Source organism: Lagopus leucura, unplaced genomic scaffold (genome assembly GCF_019238085.1).
Source record: "Lagopus leucura isolate 7727_CA_CO unplaced genomic scaffold, USGS_WTPT01 Super-Scaffold_100004, whole genome shotgun sequence".
Classification (NCBI taxonomy): Eukaryota; Metazoa; Chordata; class Aves; order Galliformes; family Phasianidae; genus Lagopus; species Lagopus leucura.
The window spans coordinates 2898918-2921305 of NW_024962264.1; the positions used below are offsets into that span (position 1 = coordinate 2898918).

At 36.1% G+C, this 22388-nt stretch overlaps 1 protein-coding gene across 1 annotated transcript in view; it reads right to left on the minus strand.

The window, feature by feature from the left end:
* FSTL5 (follistatin like 5) overlaps window positions 1-22388 on the minus strand; it is a 238833-nt gene that overhangs the window by 130196 nt on the left and 86249 nt on the right. Inside the window, exon 4 of the mRNA XM_042871332.1 lies at window positions 20503-20751. Coding sequence (XP_042727266.1) covers window positions 20503-20751 — 249 coding nt within the window. The remainder of the gene's footprint in view (window positions 1-20502; window positions 20752-22388) is intronic.

Genomic DNA, 22388 nt, shown 5'->3' on the forward strand with positions numbered 1-22388 from the left:
GTGCTTGTGGTGGCAATGATGATGAGGAGATGGTTGGACTAGATGATCTTTATAGGTCGATTCCAACCTTGTGATTCTATGAAATCTTACTCACCAATATTTACATATCTGCCAACACCAAACCTACTCTTAGCTGTCTAAACCAGCAGAAATCAGGACCCTTTGAATAAGGATTTTACATACTATACTGTTTTACGTTGATGAAATGCATATGTGCATGTCTGCCAGATAAACTGAATGCAAAATACAAACTTGTCTTATAGTCAGTTAATACTTCTTGAGTCAAAGCAATAAAGAGCCTGACAGCTAACTACCTACAAATAGCCCTTAACTACATAGGTTTTCTGACAAACATCTGCATCGTGCACATTTTAAAGTATAGAATATTTGAAATAGTATGAATGAAGTTCTTTAGATCTGAAATGCTGATCAGATTGGTTTTACTTAATTACGTCTAACAGACTTGAAGCAGTTACTGTCATGGGACATGAAAGTACATATCCGATTACATACAGAGCAACTGTAAAAGAATCTCATTAGGAGATTGCTTTCTCAAGCACAGTGAAATCATAGGAAAAAGAAAACCGCCTATGATATCCTCCATAGCCTATGTTATTGACTTCACTTGGATCACTCTCCAGTCAATGATTTTATATAAGCTTCTTTTTCAGTAAACAAATTTTCACAGGATGATACCCAAACAAAAATTGAGGATATGAACTTGCTGGAAATATCACTGTTAATTCTGTGCAACTGAGGAAGCACCCAAGCTCAGAACATTCATCTCTGGCACGATCTAGAACAAATTCTGTGCTGTTCTTATGGCTTTATTCTCCATCCTTCAAAATAAATGTAGTAAACTTGCACTCCCTTTCCTCTGGAGGCAGTTCTCCCCAGCTTCTGACCTGTGAGCACTGACTGAACAACTTGCAGCTGCAGATCACGTGAAACAAGGATTTTTACTGAAGGTTCCAGAGTTTGTAGTTAAAGCCACCATACCATGTGCAGGAAAAGGTAGAAAGCGTGAGGGACCTAAGAATACACAACCAAAAGGACTGCAGGGTGAGAGGAGAATCAAATGAGCTTAAATGTTGCTGAAGATACAAGTACTTCTCTTGTGAAGGTGAAAAAAATAGCTATGACAAAAAGCATTCAACGTTCCTCCTTTGTCAATGCATTATAATGATTACACCAAAAAAGGCACAAATGCTTAAGCAGAGCCATAAAATAAGGACAAGACCAGTGAAGGGGACTGATTTTCTAAGCTATCATTTACTTGTTGTCCCCTATAATAGTCAGGCATCCTGTCAAAGGAGTCAGTGCTCAAGAATTCTTTCAGGCAAACTGCTTCACTCTCAAGGATGAATTACAAGGTGAAATTTTTCTATTCTATTTAAATTCCAGCAATAAATTAATCACAGGACACATTTTTGCAAAAATCTTCCATCTCTGGACTTCAGTACATTCAGTTAGATGAAATCTTCAGAAATTATTTCTGAAGCACAGAAACGATAGGCAAAGCTTATAACAATGCACACGAAACAGTGAGTCAAGGCTGTTTCATTAAGCAGAAACACTGAATTAAGACTTTCTACAAAATAATAATGTGACTGCATTTTACAAACATATTTTAAGATCGTTCTTCATGACATCATCACAGAATACGCACATATTCACTTTCCAGGGATCTTCAATTTCACTGCAGTTGCCACGATGATTAAGTATAATCACATAATTAAGTATGTAAAAATCATCGCTGTTATGACCTCCTCAGGTCATAAACTCCTCAATAAGCAAAACCTAAGTGCATGTTCAGTCCTTCAAATTAAACAGCACTTTATATTCCAAGTTTGCTTTTGTAACTTCAGCCAACTCATTATGGATATTTGGGGTTTATAAACAATTCAGAAATAATGAGAATCGTTAATCCAAACTCCGAAAGCTAATACAGTTTAACCTTGCATAATGTACACAGAAGAAGAAATAAATGCTGGAAAAGTACATTTTGCATTCTTTAGACTTGTCAGTCAAGAAGTTGTCACAATTCTGTTCATTTTTATAGTCTATCTACTGAAAAATAATTCTGCCTACATTTTCTTGTGTATAAAATTTTGACACAAAAAAAGTCAAATAAGTACTTTCAAAAAAAAAAATTGAACATTTTTTCCATATGAAATCAAAAAATACATAAGCCTGAATGTGCCAAAATTACTTCTATTTGTCTAGAAGACAACTGAAAAAATCAATTGCATTACATTTTGAAACTCTATTTGAATTGAAAGGTGCAAGCAACTTTTCCAAAAAAATTGTGTAGATAAATTAAAAATACTGTGGTAGTTTACAGGAAGTTACTGGTACCCGAGTTTAAAGATCTCATATTGTTGTTCAGCCATTATTTTTCCTCTCTGAACTCACCTTCATGTAACTTCCCTTGTCTTGTCTCACATACAGTAAATTTCTGCAATATATATCATAATTCCACCACCTTCTGTCCTCCACAAGAACTGTAAATTTCCCTACCATATACAGATTAGAAAGTAAGTATACTTTTTACTCCTAGGTACCTATTTTAATCACTGTATTTATGTATCACCAATGTAAGTACATATTTAAAACTGCAGATATTTCATTTGATGGGCTTATGTAGTCTCACCTGAGACGAACACATAATCATATATACTTCAGAATTTTCTAAATACTTTAAAGAAATGCCTAGGTTATTTTGAAATAGAAGCTGAACGGGATTTGTTTGGTTTTTGTTTGCTTTTTGCTGTATCTAAATTTGGCTGTGATCAAAGCATTCAATTCCCAAATTCAAATTCAGCAACACTTTAAAATAGTATTTAATGTTGTACTAGAGTTCAATACAAGGAGAAAGTCTGATGCATTATTTAATATGGGAGAACCAAAATAATGAACTGTTTTGGTATGGCATTAATCATGTCTTCTGACCTCTAGGCTTTATTCAAAGCCAGGTTGGATGGGGTCCTGAGCAGCCTGATCTGATGAGTGGCAATCCCTTAAACAGCAGCAGGTCAGGACTGATTGGGTACTAAGGTCCATTCCAAGCTAAACCATTCCCTGGTTTGTTAAACACGTTTGGCTAAGTTTGAAACTCTAGGACAGAGATCTCCAGATATTTTTAGTATCAAATGAAAAGACAAAAAGAAGTTTAAGATGATAATCTCAGCAAATGCACACCATATAGAAACAGAACAGCTAGGCAAAATATATATATATATATTTATCTGTAGAAGCTTTGGTAACAAAACCTGCTATACTCAGGCTAAACTTGTTGCTCAGCTTAGATATATAAACATGGAAGTAACACTTCTGATGACTCCTTTCTACTTTGCACCACGTAATTCTTGTGCCACATACAAAACAGAGGAAAATGCACAACACTCTATCATGTTAGGGGGCAGGAAGAACATAACACAAAGCCTGGATTCAACTATAACACAAATACTGAGCTGCAATATTAAAGACCCAACACGGTTTATTTTCCTCGTAGAGCAGCACAGCTACTAGGAAACAACCCCTACCAAGCAAATAAACTCCGTGCTTTTTGCTCCAGAGCCAACATACCTAGTGATAAATATTTAAACACATAAACTTGTCCCTAACTGTATCTTCATAAAGATGAAAGAAACTGTTTTTATTCTAGTGGGAACAATTTAGCCAACGCATACAGAGATCTATTTTGCGTGTCACATTTAGTGCATCACACATGTAACCACACAGCAACACAGTTATGGTACACCATGGGTGTCCAACTATTTGGTTTGTCTGGACCACACTGAGTGAAGAGGAATCATGGGCAGCATATATGAAGGTTACCCCAAAAGTAATGTCTACTATTGATTTGCACAGAAACTACAGCAGATACAACTAACACAGTAATAACTGATCAGTAGAGCAAATTCTCAGCTACAAAACACTGTTTTTCAACACAGTCACCAATATCAGCTACGCATTTTCATCAGAGATGAACAGAAGCCTTAAAAACTGCACTAGAGGTGACCCACTGATGCTTTTGCCACTGCTGAAAGTCACCACTCACCCCTCACTGTCCTCAAAGCCATTGTTTGATCTCCATCAATGTTCAGCAAGTGTCAATGGATGTCAGTGTGCACAGATTCTTCTACAATGACGAATTCAGTTCTACCCCCTTGCTTCATATGCGCTCCTGTGTCAGGCACCATTCTGTCAGACTGCCCCTCTGCTGCCATCTGTCACACAGCAACAACTTTCAATGGAAAATTGGCAGGAAGGCAGCTCTTGTAGCATTAATTGTATTGCAAACTGCAACCAGTCTATCTCAAAATATGTTCTATGCGATTCATTTTCTATTTCTTTGTGTGCTAAATCTGCACTTTTTCCTCATACTGATTTACAGAGATAGTTCACATGAAAATACATACACTGGAACTGCACGACTCACATGCAACAAGTTAATTTATTCTGCCTGATAGAGCTCTGATCACATTTCCTAAGGAATTTCTCCACTCATCTGTCACTGATGTGGGTTCTACAACTATATTCAGTCTTTCTTCCCCTCTTCTGGACACTGGAGAAATAAACCTTTCCTTGTACAGCATGTAAGCTACAGTGCAATAACTTATTATCTGTCTTTCTTCAAATTGGTTCCAATTTGAAGATTGATTTTTTATTTTTCAAATGATTACTTAAGTGTAGACATTTTTCTTTTTCAAATGACTAATGACTTACTTATGCAAAATGGTAAGCAATCTACTAATACCAGATGATTCTGTTGCACAGTTGCTTGAATATTCCAGATATTGAATTTGATTGATGAGGGTTTATTTTAGTATGTCATTTGTAAATCTCACTACAGAAAAATTTAAGTAAAAACTGAGACAATTTGTCATTTTCTTGTTCATTTCATGGGATTAGCTGGTATCTGATATTGTAAGCCTAACAGTCCAGCAACCGCAAGCACGCTATCCCAATCAGAGCTGCTTCACTTTCTTGTAAGATCCAGATAGAGCACAAGCAGACCTGCTCAGTAACACACACGCAGCTCATAGATGTTTCACTGCTCATAATAAAACCTAAGAGAATAACAGAGAAAGAATAAGAGAGAGGACACACACACATGAACCTATGCCATATGCCTCTTCTAATCACCACTTATACTTCTACATAGATACCATTTTTTCTGCTGAAGACTCACTTATTCACTCTGGATGACTGCCATATTCCTTCTTTTCTACACTACCAAAAAACAGTAGAACAGAAACACAACATTACTCCGAACACACCTTCAAAGATAGTTCACATTTCCAGAAGAAATTGGAAGCATGAAAAACTGTAATTCCTCAGCTATGAATCCGCAAAAAACAGAAATTCCAAAGTCTTGTCCTTGTTGCCAGTAACATTTTTTGTACATGCAAAATATCTCTGTCACTTCCATACAACTGATGATTTAACAGGAGTTATGGTTTTACCATTTGTTTTTTACAAAGTAAGTTCACCTAGAACGAAAAGGCTTTTGCATTCACAGCCACAGTAAAAATGTTACGTTGAACGTAAATGTTATGTTGCTCCCAGAGCTTAAGTCAGCAAGAAGTTTACACTTCTGTGAATGAAATTTACAAATTATCACATGAAAAGCACATGTGGGCAACTGTTTAAAGGTATTGTTTTCAAACTGTGAATTAAGAGAATAATACTATATTTGTTAATACAGACAAATTACTATAGCATGATTCAACTGTCAAAATAGTAATGGAATGTATTTCAGAGTTGATACAGGATGTCAGTGGAGGGAATTGAAACTAGTTCAATTGATACGTTTCTACCTTTAAGAGGTTTATTTTCTATTAATAAAGGAAATAGTGCTATTGTCTGTAAATGGAGTTAAAATGCCATTAAATGCCTGTGTTTTGAAACATATCCTAAAGCAATATGATGTCTCCTTCTGCATCTTATTAGCAGCCAAGAAAATTCAAATATGCAAAACATCTAAAAACGCTGCCCAGAGCGGACCAATTTTTATTGTCAGCAAAGATTATATATTTTTTTCCCCCATAGGCAAGTCTGAACTAGCCTATCACGGTTCATGTTGAAGAAAACATTCCCACACAGAGAATCAAAAATGCAGAGATGGAAACTTACTCTCAGCAGCAGAAGGAAAAACTGTCTAGGTTTCTTTAAAAGAAACCTCACTTTAGGTTTAATTCAGCGTGCAACAAATAGCAACCTCATGTAAATTACAATGTTCTTTACCCCTAAGTACGCTTTATTCCTACTACTTCACTCAAATCTTTTATTTCTATTCAAGTTAACACTTGTTAATATGCAATTGCATTTTGAAAATATCCTGGAAACTCTGAAATTCTCTACAGTAGGTTATTTCCTGTCATTGTTTCTCTCTACAGTTCTTTCTACAACCACAGGGACTCCAGTGGAGATGACAAGGAGGACATATGGGTTCAACCTTCGGAAAGAAATTGATCAAGGTGACTTCAAGAAACAGATGCTGAATACTAGCAACAGAATAACGAGACTACAGCAACCTGTCTCAACTGTCACAATTTTCGTGTAAAACGGAAACATAACTGATGCAGTTTTCAAATCACAAACAAAGCAAAATAAAATTCTCAGATTCAATTAAATCTCTGGCAGGTTTTAATCCCCAAAATATAAAAGCAGGATGGCAGCTTCGCAGAATGGAACTACACCCTCTTCAGCACAGAAAACAGATCCCTGCAAGGAATTCAGAGAAAAGTTTTTAAACCTAAGACAGTATATCAAGGAGGAAAAATAAAGACAAGACATGCCAACAGACTTGATTTTTTTTTTTTCCTTGATTAAGGCCTGTGAAGTACATCAAAATGAAACAACACCCTTCACCACTGTTCCATCATAAGTTTATGTTAGCTTTATCCAACTCTTCTAAGACTCCTGTGCTCCTGCAAACATCATTATTCCACATTTACCCTATTGTTAATCATATGTGAATTTACAAGACAGAACACAATTCCACTCCATGAGAAACAGGTAAAAAGAAAACAGAATTAAGCTGAAGGAACACATGTTATGACAGCACAATTGCTCAAAAAAAGGTTGCAAGCCAATGTAAAGAGATACAAAAACCACTACTTAACACAATTATTATTTTTACACAATTACACAAATAATTTGCAAATTTCGTATGAGAAGAAAATACCACATGACAATTCTCCCAATAAGCAGTCCAGACAGCCATGTATCACAAAGCAAAAATTAAAATAGCAAGTTCATATCATAAGACACAAGACAAGCCATTAGTTCTATTCTTTTTGCACATAAACATCCCTTGCTACGTATGCAAAAAGAGCTCCTTTTCTTAATGCTCAAAAAAGTGGATTCACAATACCACAGTACCACTTGCTTAATACCTGCCTGTGCTCAGTCAAGAGATAGATAACTTAGCTTTAAGTATTTATCTTTTCTGGAATGATTTTTGTGAACCAACTATGCTTTTCTTTTTTTTTTTATAAACTTTTTATGGAATAGTATAAGAAATATAAGTTCATGTCATTCCCAAAAAGTTATTTGGCATCATCACTTAAATCGCATTTATCACCAGAGCTTCATAACTATTCAGCTCCATATAAAGATAAGCTTTAACTATTTTCTGCATTTTTACCATTAAAAAATTGTGTTCAATTATTTGGGAAGCAAACTTCTTCCCTACTAGTCCAATAAGCAAATTAACTGAGTTCGAAAATGAAAATGATTTTCAGTTTTTATTAATAATGGGATCCTAGAGTAGACCAGGTTGGCAGGGATCACAAAAAATTATCAGGTCCTACCATTCATTGAAAAGAGACCCTACATGAAATTGTGCAGCACTCTCATCCAGTCACATGTTTTTAAACTTCCAGTGACAGGGACTCTATACTTCACTGGGCAGATATATATACTCACTTTCTCCTTCCCAAAATCCCAAGAATTAAGATCCTTCATTCTTTGATTTCTTTTCTGCCTTTTAGAAATAACAATATCCCATTCAGCTTCCCATACGGAAAATCCAAGTCCTTAAATAATTCAGTATGAAAGATCATTTAAAGACTACAAACACTGAACCATCCTTAAGGTGAATGCAGAATAAATTTTCTGTGCTATCAAATTATCATAGGAGTAAAGCACTACTTAATGTTTAATAAAAACAAGTACAAAGATAGACACTTAAATTATTCAGTTTTAAGTTGATTACTTTTTTTCTCCACTTGGAGGTCTAAAATGGCTGGTAAAGCATTTGTATACACAACTCACAACTGTAGACTGAAAAAGCATCTGTAAGGCACCTTAAAGACCCACCCAGTCCTTCAGCTGGATAAATAACTGTCTTTTCCAGAGAAACAACTCTAGTCCAAATCAAAAGGTTTTTATCTTCCAAAAGTTAATATACAAGAACACCACCATGGACTGGCCCCATCCACAGAGCTTTCACAGTATAAAATACACACTGAGAAACCCATGAGCGTACCCAAAGTGCACTATTTGCAAGCAAAGGGAAAAAAAAAAAAAAATAGGAGACTAAGCAATTTATTTTTGTTATACTATTTTTGGAGAAATAGTGGGAAATTTTTTGATGCATTTATGAATTACATATGTACATGTTGGTCTTACGATGAAGATGCTGTTGTCTTGCTGCAAGACAACAGCAGGATAACAGCAGTTACACTTTTTGTGCATAGTTATACATTCATTTATTTACAGACAAGTAACAATCTTAAGTTCTTACCACTACATAATTCATTTGAACACGCATTAACTAGAGAAGGGACGTGAAATCAAGACAAGATTCTTGCAGGGAAAGGAAAGGGGATCCCTGGGAATGGCACAGTATAAAGGAAATCCCTCAACACAGCATACAGCCACTCTGCTCCTTGTGATTACTTTGTTGACTCTGTTACTCACTGGTAATGAGACACCTTAAAGTATATTTCCTACAGAAAAAGTATTTTCAAAAATTGAGAATTCATTTTTGTTTTGCTGTTCAGTAACTCTGTAACCCTGGAAAGACCTCTGGAAAAGGCTCAGAGGTCCTAATGTCTTAGGAATGATCACATATTAGCCAGCTTCACGAAAGGCCTAGAGTTTCGTGCCGCTCAGTGAGTTTCAGGGGAGGTGAATGCTTTTCTATCTCCTGAGTCGGTGCCTCCCCCAGTCAGCAGGAGTCAATACCATGATGAAGCCATTCAATACTCACAGGAATAATACACATACATGCATTGAGAACTTTCTTAACAACTAATAGTCTACTTCAAGGTAAAATTGGCTAATTTGCTAATGATCAACAAGGTAAGAGTACTTTGGAACATGAATTATTCCTATGCTAAATCTTCTTAGGAAATTGTAGGTAACAGCTAGTACAAGGAGTGAAAAAGTAAAAGAACTAAAAGAGTACAAGGTAGAAAAGGAGGAAATAAAGAGACAAACAAATCACACAAACATACAGAAAGAAACAAAGGCAAGTGAAGCAGCTCACTACTCCTTGATCCAGTCATATCTTGGTGTCAGAGGTTACTGTCGTTCTGTTCTTCAATAGTGGAAGGTCATCCAAGGTTGTGTTGGTCAGCTGAGAACACATGTATATATACTTAATCATAGTCCAGAGAGCTGAGCCTGCTCTTTGGAATGACATCTGCTTTTGGAGATGTCAGCAGGAGCTCTTTTGTTCCCGCCTTCTGGGCCTTGCAAACATAAATCAGCAGAAATGAGAGGAAGCGAGGAGATGCCAGCTTGTATCTTGCCTTCACATGATGCAATGGTATCATCTCCCAGCCTCCTCTATCAACATAGAAACATGTACCCCCAGGCCATGTCTTCAGACAGAAAACATTCTTGGGCCTTCCCTTTTAAAAGCAAACAGCTCTGAACAAGTGTTTTCGAATGTACAACTGTCTACAAAGTGAAGTGTTTTGATTGTCTCAAGTACATCTGAGACAACGCACTCCTTATCAGTCTCAGACACCTAAGATTCTACTTGTTCCTTTAAACCCACTTGAACAGGCATTTTGTCACATTTCCTCACATCTTTAAGTTGAGAGCTGAAACAATGCGGCCTGAAAGACTATTTAAAAAAGCATATCTCACAACCGTTATTCTATTATTTCAATTTGAATACTAAAGCAAGACACGCAGGTAGCTGAAGACTTAGGCTTAGCTTGATTGAAAGTGATCTAGAAACAGCCTTTGCATAATAAACATGATCCTGAATTGACCTCCTTTCACATCTTTCATGCCGTAAATATGCCACTTATTTTTCAAGTATCTGACTTTAATGACTCTAAAGATAACTCGCAGTCTTTTCATTATCTTCAATGAGTAGGCCTAAATTAAGCCTGAAATTCGCTGAGGTGACATAACAGAGGAAAATCCGTATTAAGTGGAAGGTTCCCCCCACCTCCACTATAATACTAAATACTCAGGGGTTTTTGTTGTAGTAGTTCTTGTTTGTTTATTTCTTTGTATTAAAACAAAACCTACAATTTCTAATTTCTTTAATAATAACTTCAATTCAAAAATTTTGTTGAAGACAGTTTAAGAAAGCATTAGCATTCTTACATATTTACAGTATCACATATCCTCATATATCTGATGTATACTGACTTCCTCTGTTCAATATTATAGTATTATATGGGACTTAAGAACTTTTTACCTTTTCTTCCCTTCCAAGTTTATTATTTCAGCAGTCTGTTTTTCTCTAGCTACCATAACTAAAGTATCTGCTGTGAAACTTGATCATACAGTAAAGAAGATGGATATATCCCAGTGTGGCCATTCACCATCTGCTAAAGCAAATACACTTAAAGATTCTTCCACAATTGTGATAAAATGACAGCAAATCCAAGAGCACACAGAGCTCATATTCTAAAATGATGATTACACAACTACAGTTTGCACCATTAGGGACAAATAAAAGTCTTTATGTTCCATTTGAATGGCAAGGACCTTTTTTTAAAGCAAAGCTGAAATGGGAAAATAACAAAGAAATGGTCCATTCAGCATTTGTCTTAAATTTTAGGAGCACCGATGAAACAACTTCTTGACCATAATTAGTATTTGAAACTGCAAAGGTATTTTCTCACTTGCAGATTTTATTTTTTTTTAACTGATCTAAGACTTGCCCTTTTGCTAAACTTCAGAATTGTTTTTCATTCATTTTACAGGGCACATTAATCACATTAGTACAAGTAAATTCCACACTCTTGACAACGCGAAGGATTCCCTGTGTATTTAGAAGGTTTTTACTCAGTTAACTAACAATGGGTGACAGAAATGCTAAATACACAGCTTTCTACTTGCAAGTGAAGTTTCTTGACACACAAAGGATGAATAAAATTTAAAACTTGCTATTTCATTAAACAGCCTTTAGCACTTTCTCAATTCTACACGCCTAATATTATTAAGCAGATACAAAACTTGCACTGAAATACTGTTATTAATAAAGCTTCAATACACTTTGTGTTTACTGGAAGCCTCAGTAGTAGTTTTATAGAGATTACAGCTAAGAACCCTACTTGCTTAGAGCCAACGTCAGTAATGTCAGTTTTTGCCAGTGTCCTTGGCAAAAACATTTATTCGTCTAGAGATTCAGCAGTCTGTCTCTAAATAGTGAAAAGGAAAAAAAATCCACCATCTGCTCTAGCCCTTAAGGAGACAAACTTTTCTGATGATATATAGTACAGAATTTAACTGTAACCAAATCCAACACAAGAGCAAAAATAAAAAATAAAAAATTAAGCATCATAGCAACCGGAGGTTTCTGTGTAATTTCCCTTCAGGCTCTGTTTTAACATTTTTGCCATTATCTGCTTTCTTTCATTTCTATTGTTTGTTTCCAATAATTTTAAGAAAACATCAGTGTTACCACTTCAGACAAAGAGAAATCTAAAGGATCTAATTAGATTCCATAGCCCCAAATTTAATTTATTCCATGCTTGAGTATTAGGAAAAGTACATTTGCTCAGTCAACTGACAGAGAATGTTTTTTACTCTCAAGTAATTTTAAACAATCTAATTTCTCCATGAAAAAAAAAAAAAAAGCAGATTTCAAACAACATTAACATCAACGTTACTTTGATATCAATAGCAAACCTTTGTGATTTCAATCTAAAAGATTCCAAGTCCTGACAATAAAGGGAAAATACATGCTACAACATTCAACAATTCCAGGTTTTAAACTGAGACAGGAGCGATTTAGGTTAGATATTAGGAGGAAGTTTTTCCACTCAGAGGGTGGTAATGCACTGGAACAGGTTGTTCAAGGAGGCTGTGGATTCCCCATCCCTGGAGGCATTCAAGCCAAGGCTGGACGGGACTCTGGGCAGCCTGGTCTGGTGGTCAGCAATCCTGCCCACGGCACAGGGTTGAAACTACATGATCTTTGATGTCTTTTACAACCCAGGCCATCCTATGCTTGATTCTATGATGATTATAACTACCCATAGAATATCTTTAAGAAACTGGTGACAAGATCATTTTTAAATGCTTAATTTTCTCCAGTATTTGAGAAAAAAGTTGCCTCTTCTGTTAAATAGTATACCATGTACTAGCCACCTTGAACTCAACTATTATGCCAATGCCCTGTATATTTATTTAAATATTAACGATATTTAAAAGCCAACAATAATATCCATTAACATAAATTTTCCTCAAAACCTAATGATAAAGCTGACATGATTTTAATTAAAATTTTAGAACTTTATTAGACAAATCAGTGTGCATATATGCCTTAGCTTAATGCTCAGTTGCTATTTTGAACTGTGAAAAAATATATAGCATTTACATGTCTGCCTGAAGACTATATTTCCTCCATTTGTATTAAATATATAATTATAAAGTTTAAATTGTCTGATTTACTGTGTAATATTTTTCACAAGCCTATAGTCCCTCTTATCAGATAAGGTTATGCTTAATTAGAATAATTACAGAGAATTATAGCTGGCATCAAGACGTATTGAGTTTGGAGAAAATGCAGCCACTGTGGTGACATTAGAGACTGCTGTTGCCTGTTGCTTATGTAGAGATTACCTGTTATTATTGTAAAATGCTACAAGGTGCAATTGAGGATGCAGAAAATATTTGAACCATATTTGTACTATTCTTCTGGCAATGTCAGCCCTCTTCTGTAACAGGAGCAAATCAAGAGAAGAGCAAAGAAAATACACCCAGTGACTTACAGTACTCTAGTTGCAACAGTAGGCACAATCAGCCGGTTAGAAGGGAGTGCCCTAGTACTACCTTCTCCACTGATTGTCTTTTGACAGAACTCTACTACTTGTCTTTCTCTTCCTTTGTTGATTCCAAGTCTCCTTCAAAAGTACTTGACGCTACTGGCTGAAGCAGACTACCGTACATCACCTGCTGGCCCTCCAAAACCATGCAGAAATAAGGGGCTTTTTCAGATATCCTTATCCACAGAATCCCAGAATGGTTGAGGTTGAAGAGCCTCTAGGTCCATCAGGCCCAACTCAAGCTCCAGCAGGCCACCCAGAGCAGCTGCCCAAGCCCATGTTCAGGTAGCATTAGGAAATCTGCAAGGAGAGAAACTTCATAGCCTCTTTGGCAGCCTGTGACAGTGCTCCATCATCCACAAAGCACACAAGTGCTTCCTGGCATTTAGATATAACCTCTTTACTTCTAGTTTGTGCCCAATGCTTCTTGTCCTGGTACTGGGCACCACTGGAAAGAGCCTAGCTCCATCCTCTTCTCACCTTTTCTTCAGGTATTTTTTTATACACTGAAGAGATTCCCCAAGCCTTTTCTTCTCTATGCTGAGCAGTTCCAGTTCTCACCGACTCCTGTCATGGGAGAGATGCTCCAATCCTTTAAACAATTTTGTGAGCACTTGCTGGACTGCTTGTTTAAGTCCATGAATCTCTTGTACTGGGGTGCCCAGACCTGGACCCAGTTCTCCAGATGCGGCCTCACCAGTGCAAAAGGGAAGGAACACCTGTCCCTAGCACCTGTGGGCGAGACTATCCCTAGCATAGTCCAGGACATCAGCAGCCTTCACAGCCAGGGCATGTTTCTGGCTCTTGCCTGTACCTCCTATCATTCCTACAAAGTTCATCTCCCTTCATGTTCCCTTCTATGAAAGGAATGACAAAACTGATGTTCTGCCCTATAAAGGACACTTAGAAATAGCTACTGTGGCACCAGACAACCAAACTCAAGTTGAACTGCAAACTTCATACAGTATTTGGCGTGTTAAAAAACACAAATTAAGCACTTCAATCAGTACATAGTCTACATATAACTCAGTACAAGTATGAACATTGTATACATTTCTAACAAAAAAGACTTCAAGATTATCCAGGTGTATCAATTTGGGATAAGTACTGCACTATATTTGGCATACATGTAGGAGTTGTAATAATTCGTAAGGCTGCTCATTAAAATACAGAATTTGCGTTCCAATCTCAAGACACTAGAATCATTCTCTTCTTTCCCAAGCTTGGTCTCCCACTCACATTAGGAAAAGAACACTACGCTAAATGTAGTTTCACTGAAATTCTTAATGCATCTACAGTCTATCATCACAAATAGGTTTCCAACCCAAATAATCATGTCTACATTTATAATCTTGCTTCTCTAAGTCAGCAAGTTGACGGAGACTTTGAAATACAGCTTTAACTACAGGCTTCCTTCAACAAATTCAACTTTATTACTCAAATCAGAAAAAATACACATCTCAAATTCTTCTACCAATAAAAATTGGTTATGTCCACATCTCCTTTTCCTTACATGGTAACAAACAGAAGCAATGCTCCTACAAGCAATTTCAAACTTCATTAATTTTTGCACAGAGGTGAACTAGAGAATACTAATTCCTAATCACTATATGAATGCATAATAGGTTAGAGCTTATAAACATTATTTATTACAATAGTGAGATAACACAATCCGCAGATTGAGACTGAAAATATATATTTGCTATGTCCTTAGCCATTCAGAAATTTTTCTTCACAATGTGGCTGTGGCTTGTTCTCCCATCCTACACTGCGTTTAAACCAAAGAAAAGGAAAAATAAACCTCTACATGTTAGTAGATTATTAGTAGATTACAATATTACTATTATTAGTAATAGAGTATTACAACTTCAGTCTTCCCATAGCAGATATTCTACATGCAGACCTATTATTTCTGCTAGTTTACACAATTTAAGAAGGTTAAAACAATTTGCAATGATTTAGGAAAAATGTTTGTGACAATTCTTGCACAGATGCATGAGGCAAAAAAAAAACCAACAAAACAATGGACAACCTTCCAAATTTCATGAGCAATGCAACTCAGGAAATGAATAATGTAGGCACAGCAGATTAGAGAAAGAGTTCTAAAACTTAGTTTGTGGTTTCATAAAACAGTAAAAAGAACCAGATTTCCATTAGCGTCACCATCCCTTTTTGAAAGAAAATTCTACAAGATTCCAAATATTTACCCACCATTAATTATTTTTTTGCATTCTATGGATAAGTAATTAATACTGGAAAGAGTTAAAAATTATGAAATTCCCTGCAGGAAGATAACACTTCACAATTTCATCTTGAATTCTAACAGCGTTTCACCAAGGGGAATCTATGTAGATCACGGACTGAATTCCTAGTAGAAGTCAAAGCATTGTTATACTCCGACAAACACTATGTATTTAGAACAAAACAAATATTTTTTCATTCCTTTGTCCTCTGATAGATATATAAAACCTTTTTCATGGCTCATTTCATAATCCAGTTAATGTGAAATATACTTCTGGAGTGACAGGTAAATTGTAAAAGTTTATCAACAGCAACCTTAAGGGTGTATTCTATCTGCACAGAGGATCAGGTTGTTAGAAAGAATGTAATAATGATGCTTTCAGAACATTAACAGGGAAGCCAGCTGACAGACACAGAACAAAGGAAAACTTCTTAGAAATTTTGTGTTGCAGTGAAAATACTGCAGTAGAGTCTCATTCTAATTAACATATCCTAAGTCTCTTTTGAAAGTCGTTGAAGATCAACATGAGTATGGATATTAAAGGTTGATATTGAAGATCAAATTCTTCCTAAAGCGAGGTTGATAACATGATAGACTTATGTTTGCTTTCCAAGTACTCAAACTTTAAATTAGACAAAATAAGTGTTAGTGCTTGTAAATGAATATGTCAATATTTCAGGAATGAGTCTAAGACTACACTGACTTAGGGCATGGATTACCATGAAATATCTTTGGACTAATCTTGTTGCTATCACTGGAGAGGCTAGATCAGTATTCTAGATATCTCCTGTATGCTATTGCTAGGATTTAGTTCACTTCAACTCACACATAATTATTAAGAGTAGTTACATGGCTTTCCCCTCCTCCAATGGTGGAAATATTAGAAAATGCACAAGAAAAATCTACATACTTGACCCTCGTATTTGCAAAGTCCAACTGTGAAATCCTGTTACTTTCACTCATGAGATATCCTGTGATACACGATTAAAGATTAAAAAAAAGGAAACCACAAGATTTGGATATTAATTTGCTTCTGTCATCATCCTTGATGTTTTTTCCTTCTTTCATTGGAATAGAAGACAAACCACTTATCCATACCCACCCTCAGCACGGCCCGATGATTTTGTAAACCTTTTTCAGATTCTACATAAGCCATTTCATAATTTGTCATATACACTGTGAACTTCTTCAGGTTGATCTATATCCCTTTTTAATTTGTTCATAGTCAGCTCTTATTCTCACCATCCTTCAAAACTCAGTATCATCAGCAGACTTTCTTTAGTTTCCTAAGCTTCTACTTTTACTTGTTTGTCAGTTACGAACAGAGTAGCAAGCATTATAACACTCCTCAGAAACCTACTCATTTTAGTAGTAGTAGCAGAAATTGAAGCTTAACAGAGTTCAACAGATCAGAAGTTTCTGAAAAGTGAAAGAAAAACGGAAAGGAAAATAAAATGTTAACATCAGAAGGATGATACAGAAACCACTTAATTGTAAAAGTTTATATCTGAAATAACTTTTACTCTAGAAATATTCTATAAAAGTCCTGGTATGTACAAGCATGTCTTACAGTCCTGAGAACTCTAGTAAACTGCAGTTTGTCAAAATGATTTAGTGCATCGTTGTGAAAGAGAAAAAATTTATAAGAAAAACTCCTAGAAGATCATTGTGTGAAGAAATATAACTTGAATTGTATCACGAAGTTTTTTGTCTCCTGTTTAGCTTTACTGATCTGAATTTAAGAAAAAGGAAAATGAAGTTAACACAAAGATTTTACTGATATTACTGAAGCCTAATTGACATCCAGTGTGAGGCATTCAGTCCCCAGACTGCACCATTTAGTGAAACCAGAACTCACGTAGTTCACAGTCCCGTACAAAATCCAGTTCCTCTTGAGAACGTGTTCCCAGGAAGTAATGGCTACAGCATTCTAAATTTGGCAGAAAGCTATGATCACATGCTGAGACCTTGTGAAACAAAGAACATGACAAAGGCACCAAGTAAAGCAGTTGTGGGCCTTTTTATTCACCAAATACTGGTGCCAGTTAAAGCTAACATCGGTAATAACCTGAGGGTCCTATTTCTACCTATCCCACTTTGCCCCTTACATTAAGCTGCTCTGAAACACAAAATGCATGGCTCAAGGACACAAAAGACATTAGAAGCAAAGAGCTCATGGAAACCACTCAGCAACAGAACTATGTAATCAACAAGCTAACAGAAGAGATGGCAGACTGATGCTGCATATCAGACTTCATCCCAGCTCACACTACCCATGTTAGGTCTAGTGAATCATCTGCGACCTTGGCATTTCTATCACTAATATTTCCTTAAATTCTTATCATTCTTATCTCCTTCTCCTCCCACCAAAAAACTGACCGTCACAATACTTTCTCTCTTTTCTTAGAACCATAGATTCATCTAGGATTGCAAAGACATGAAGACCATCAAGTCCAACTATCCCTCTAACACTATCAAGTTGGCCTTTAAGTCACATCACTTATCAGCATCCACATGCATCTCAAATACCTGCAGGGGGGATAGTGACTCCACCTCTTCTCTGAGCAGACCATTCCAAAGCATAACCACCCTACTGATGAAGGAATTATTTCTAATATCCAATCTAAGCCAGCTCTGGTGTAACTTGAAGACCTTATGTTGTATCTTAATACTTGTCACTTGAGAGAAGACTGACACCTACCTCTGTCAACCTCCTTTCTGGTAGTTGAAGGGAGTGCTGAGGTCTCCCTTCAATCTCCTTTTTCCCAGACGAAAACAGCCTCACTTCCCTCAGACACTCCTCAAAAGTCACATTTTCAAGTCCCTTCATCACCTTAATTTTTCTTCTCTAAATACATTCCAACAATTCAAATACTTCTTGTAGCAAGAAGTCCGCAACCAAACAAGTTATTGAGGTGTCATCCCTCACTGACACTGAGGGACAATCACATCCCTAGTCTTTTTAGACACAGTTTTCTCATACAACATCATTTTCATATACTCCCTTGTTACCTGCCCTCCATTTCCCCCCCCCTATACCGCCCTCTCCCCCCCCCTTCTCTATCCTTACCCTATACTCCATTGAATGATTAAAAACTAAACTATAACAAACATGAAAATCACCAGGACTAACCAAACTAGCAGCCAGTCAGTTGTTCACTTCCCCATTTCTTCACTTCTGTCAGTGTTGAAACAATAATTTGAAATCACTCTTGAAAAACACGTTACTTAGATCACAAAGGAGTTCCCAAAACATATTCTTAAGTTTTTGGAACCATATTCAATAAATATTTGAAAACATTTTTAAACAGCTGAGGATTCACAAACAACCAGATACAGGGCAGTGGAACTTGACAGGTAAAAATAAAAAACAGGACAACTCTAAAATACAGATGTTTCTAACATGATCATGTTTTCTGTGGATCTTAAAAAAAAATTACTCTGCAGAACACAGGAGGGAATCTAAATAAAAAAAGAACTGTGCAGAACACATTTTTCCTGTACACTAGAAGAAATTAAAATGCATATTCAGTAATTGAAAGAGTCGCATTCAACATCTAATCAAGGCATTATAGGAAAAAACTGTTCAGTGTTTGATGCAAGTTTATCTTCCATACTACAAACGCACTAATAAAAAAAACTGATGAAAATTACAATAAGAGCAGTGAAAAACTAATTTCTGATCATCTCTAGGCAAAAATCTACAATTCACTAAGACAAAATCCTCTGTGATGTCACTGTGAGTTTCAACATATAACCGAAGGACCTCTTTCACTTCGCAAGTCAATATTCTATCTCCATTCATCATGAAAGTTTCTGAAAGGGATAATATTCCAACTCTTAAACAAAACTCTCACAATGTTGAAGAGCCACTATGAATTATTCAGCAAGTAAATGTGTAATTTCAACAGTGGTATCTTCTAATATATTATTGTGCATGGTATATATATTATATATATACACACACACATACACACACACTACAACATATATTATGTTAATGAAGTATATAGAATATTTGCTTACACATTTTATTTTCCCATCATGGAATATTAAAAACTTTTCTGGCCAGGTTACTTCTTTGAACAAGACTTCCTTCCCAACTTCTCTTATCTTGAACTCAATACTCAAAATTTATCTCTGAGGAAACATTCTTCCTGTCACGGAAATCAACCTGGTATGAAGATCTGACCCCCCCCCCCATTGTCAATGTTAGAGACAAATACATCATTTAGACTACTTAAAATGAAGTCTTTAGGAAAAAAAACATGATTCTACCCTGCAGTAGACTCATTAAAGCTGGCAGCATTGAAAAGCATTATTTTCCAAAAGCTACCTGTTTGTTTTAATGCACACTACAAATCTGCAAACGCATTTAATCAAGGTCAATATAGGCAGAGTTCCAGAAACCTTCTAAGTGTGGGTAAAGTACGTACAGCACAGCAACTGCAATTGTTGACACCTTCAGTATGATAAGCCTCTTGATCTAAAATCCATCTCTCAGCATTCCATAGATGAAAACATATCCAAACTTGCATGCTTTGGTAAATATACAAGTGATACTGACCATCCAAATTCAAAGTGAGCAAGACGCATTTAGCCACGAATAACCTGTCAGTTTACCTACTCATCAACTTCAACATGAATTGTAAGCACAGAAACCTGTAGACATACCAAACCCCTCTGCAGTTTCAAACGACTTTCTTCCTATCAGAGGTTAATACATGTTGGACTTCGGGACAGTAAAGACATTTAGACGAATGCAGTCAATTGCACACCCCTAAGATACTGCCAGTGATGGATTCTGAAGAAACACTTTGCTTATTCAGGTTTGAGAAGGTCATCACAGCACTAAGTGTAAATGAAAAGCAAAATCATACAATGTCTCCGGAGTGAAATAACTTTGAGTCGTCTAGTTGCCATGCTTTCAATGCATCTCCTACAGAACTACTTGAAAACACATAACCAATAGCTATATTTCAGATACTGATCAGCTCCACTTACCTTTGAAGAAGCAATCTTCATTGTGTACAATGGTGACCTTCTGCTTCTTCAGGCAGGCAGCCCTGTGTACCTCACAGTGGTTTTCATAGAACTCTCCATCCGAGCCACACACGGGTTTGTAGTGTGGCTTGCAGTGTTCCATGCAGACACACTCAGCCTGCCCGCTCTCCCCATTCACGACACAGTGCCTACCCAGGCCACAGTACTTGTTTTCACATGACTTAAAATGTCCATCTTGGCCCGTGTATCCTGTAAAAAAATAAATAAATAAATAAATGTGGAGGACTGTCACAGAGCGTACAAAGCATCTGACAAAATAAAATACGTGTTTTGCCAACAGGCTTTTTTTTTTTTAATGCACTCTAAGGCTCCTATGAATATTTACAAGACTTTGCAATAAGGACTACCTTAGGAATTTAATGAGGTAGAGAAAAACAGTGAAAGTACATATATTAATACTACAATACATGCAAAAAAATTTACTCACAGTATCACAGCAGACAACATTGTTTTATTAAACAGACTTAATTCTATCTACTCAGTTCTTTACGAATCTTTTTAAAAGCAAGCAGACTTACTCTGAAGTTAAAAAAAATACTGGTGAGACTCAGCATGTACACAGATGAGTGTAAGCTATTAAAAACAACAAACAAAAAATTGGAAAAACATACTAAAGGAATAAAAGCATGTAGATTCATAAACTCAAGAAGAAAAGCACACCTCTAGAACACGAGCCAAGGAACAGCAGAAATGAACTGAACTGAAATAAGGCATTACAATTAAATAGAAGTATATCCAAAGCTCTCTTCCTACCATGGAGGATTCCTATGTGAGAAGGTTTATTTACATATAAAAGCAATATGAATGTAGGTAACTAGGAAGCATAAACATGACTGGAGAGCCGAAGATACAATCAAGTAACACTAAGTAACACGAGAAGAAATACTGACATTAGAGAAGCAAAGAAACTGCTTTTAAGTATACTGTGAAGTCTGCTTGTAGTAATTTTGCATTTTGGTATAATTTTTTTCAAGCTGATGATCATCTACAATATGGAATCATATTTTGGATTTCTGAAGTGAGAGCTTCCAGTTAGAAATAGATTTGAGAAACAGGCCATTTTCCAGTAACTGCTGACCTGGTCAAGATTACCTCCCAGTACATTAAATATACAGATCCTTTGTAGTTTTGAGATAGTAATTACATTTTGTTTAATTTTATGCTTTATCCAAAAAGCTATTTATGTTACATAAATGGAAATGAGAGCTTTTTTTTTTTTTTTTTTAAACCACTTCCTGACTAGACTTAGCATAGGTCAGCCTAAAATAAATTTAATTTCTTTATCATGACTAGGTGTACTTCTAGTCATTTTCACTTTCAATTAATCATAATCAACTACAACATACAGTAACAAGATCAAGTTTATCCATCATAAAGAATGTTTCCTTAGTAAATCATCTCTTTAAACTTAAAATTGAATTATCACCGTCGGCTTATTGTGTTATTGTATGTAACAAAAGGATGCATTCTCCAGAGTTTAAAATAAACACAGAAGTTGATGTGTAACAATAACTAGAGCTGGGTAAGGATTCCCAGGAACCCAGGGAAGATAGAAACAAAACAAAAAACATCAAAAACAACACTTCTGTGGTGGCAAGATGACAGTTCAAGGAACAGAGCACAGTGGGACAGCAAGACTGATATACGAAGTGGATGGCTTCTCTAAAGAGTCAAAAGAGTCTCAACGAAACTAGTTGTATTTGGGTAACAACCAGAGCTTAAGAGGGCTGAAGCAGAGGCAGAGCAGTTCTGCAGGCCATCAGCCCTGAACTTCCTCTGCTCATGCAACATGAAAATGGGTTGTCCACATTAGTTTCCTAAAGACA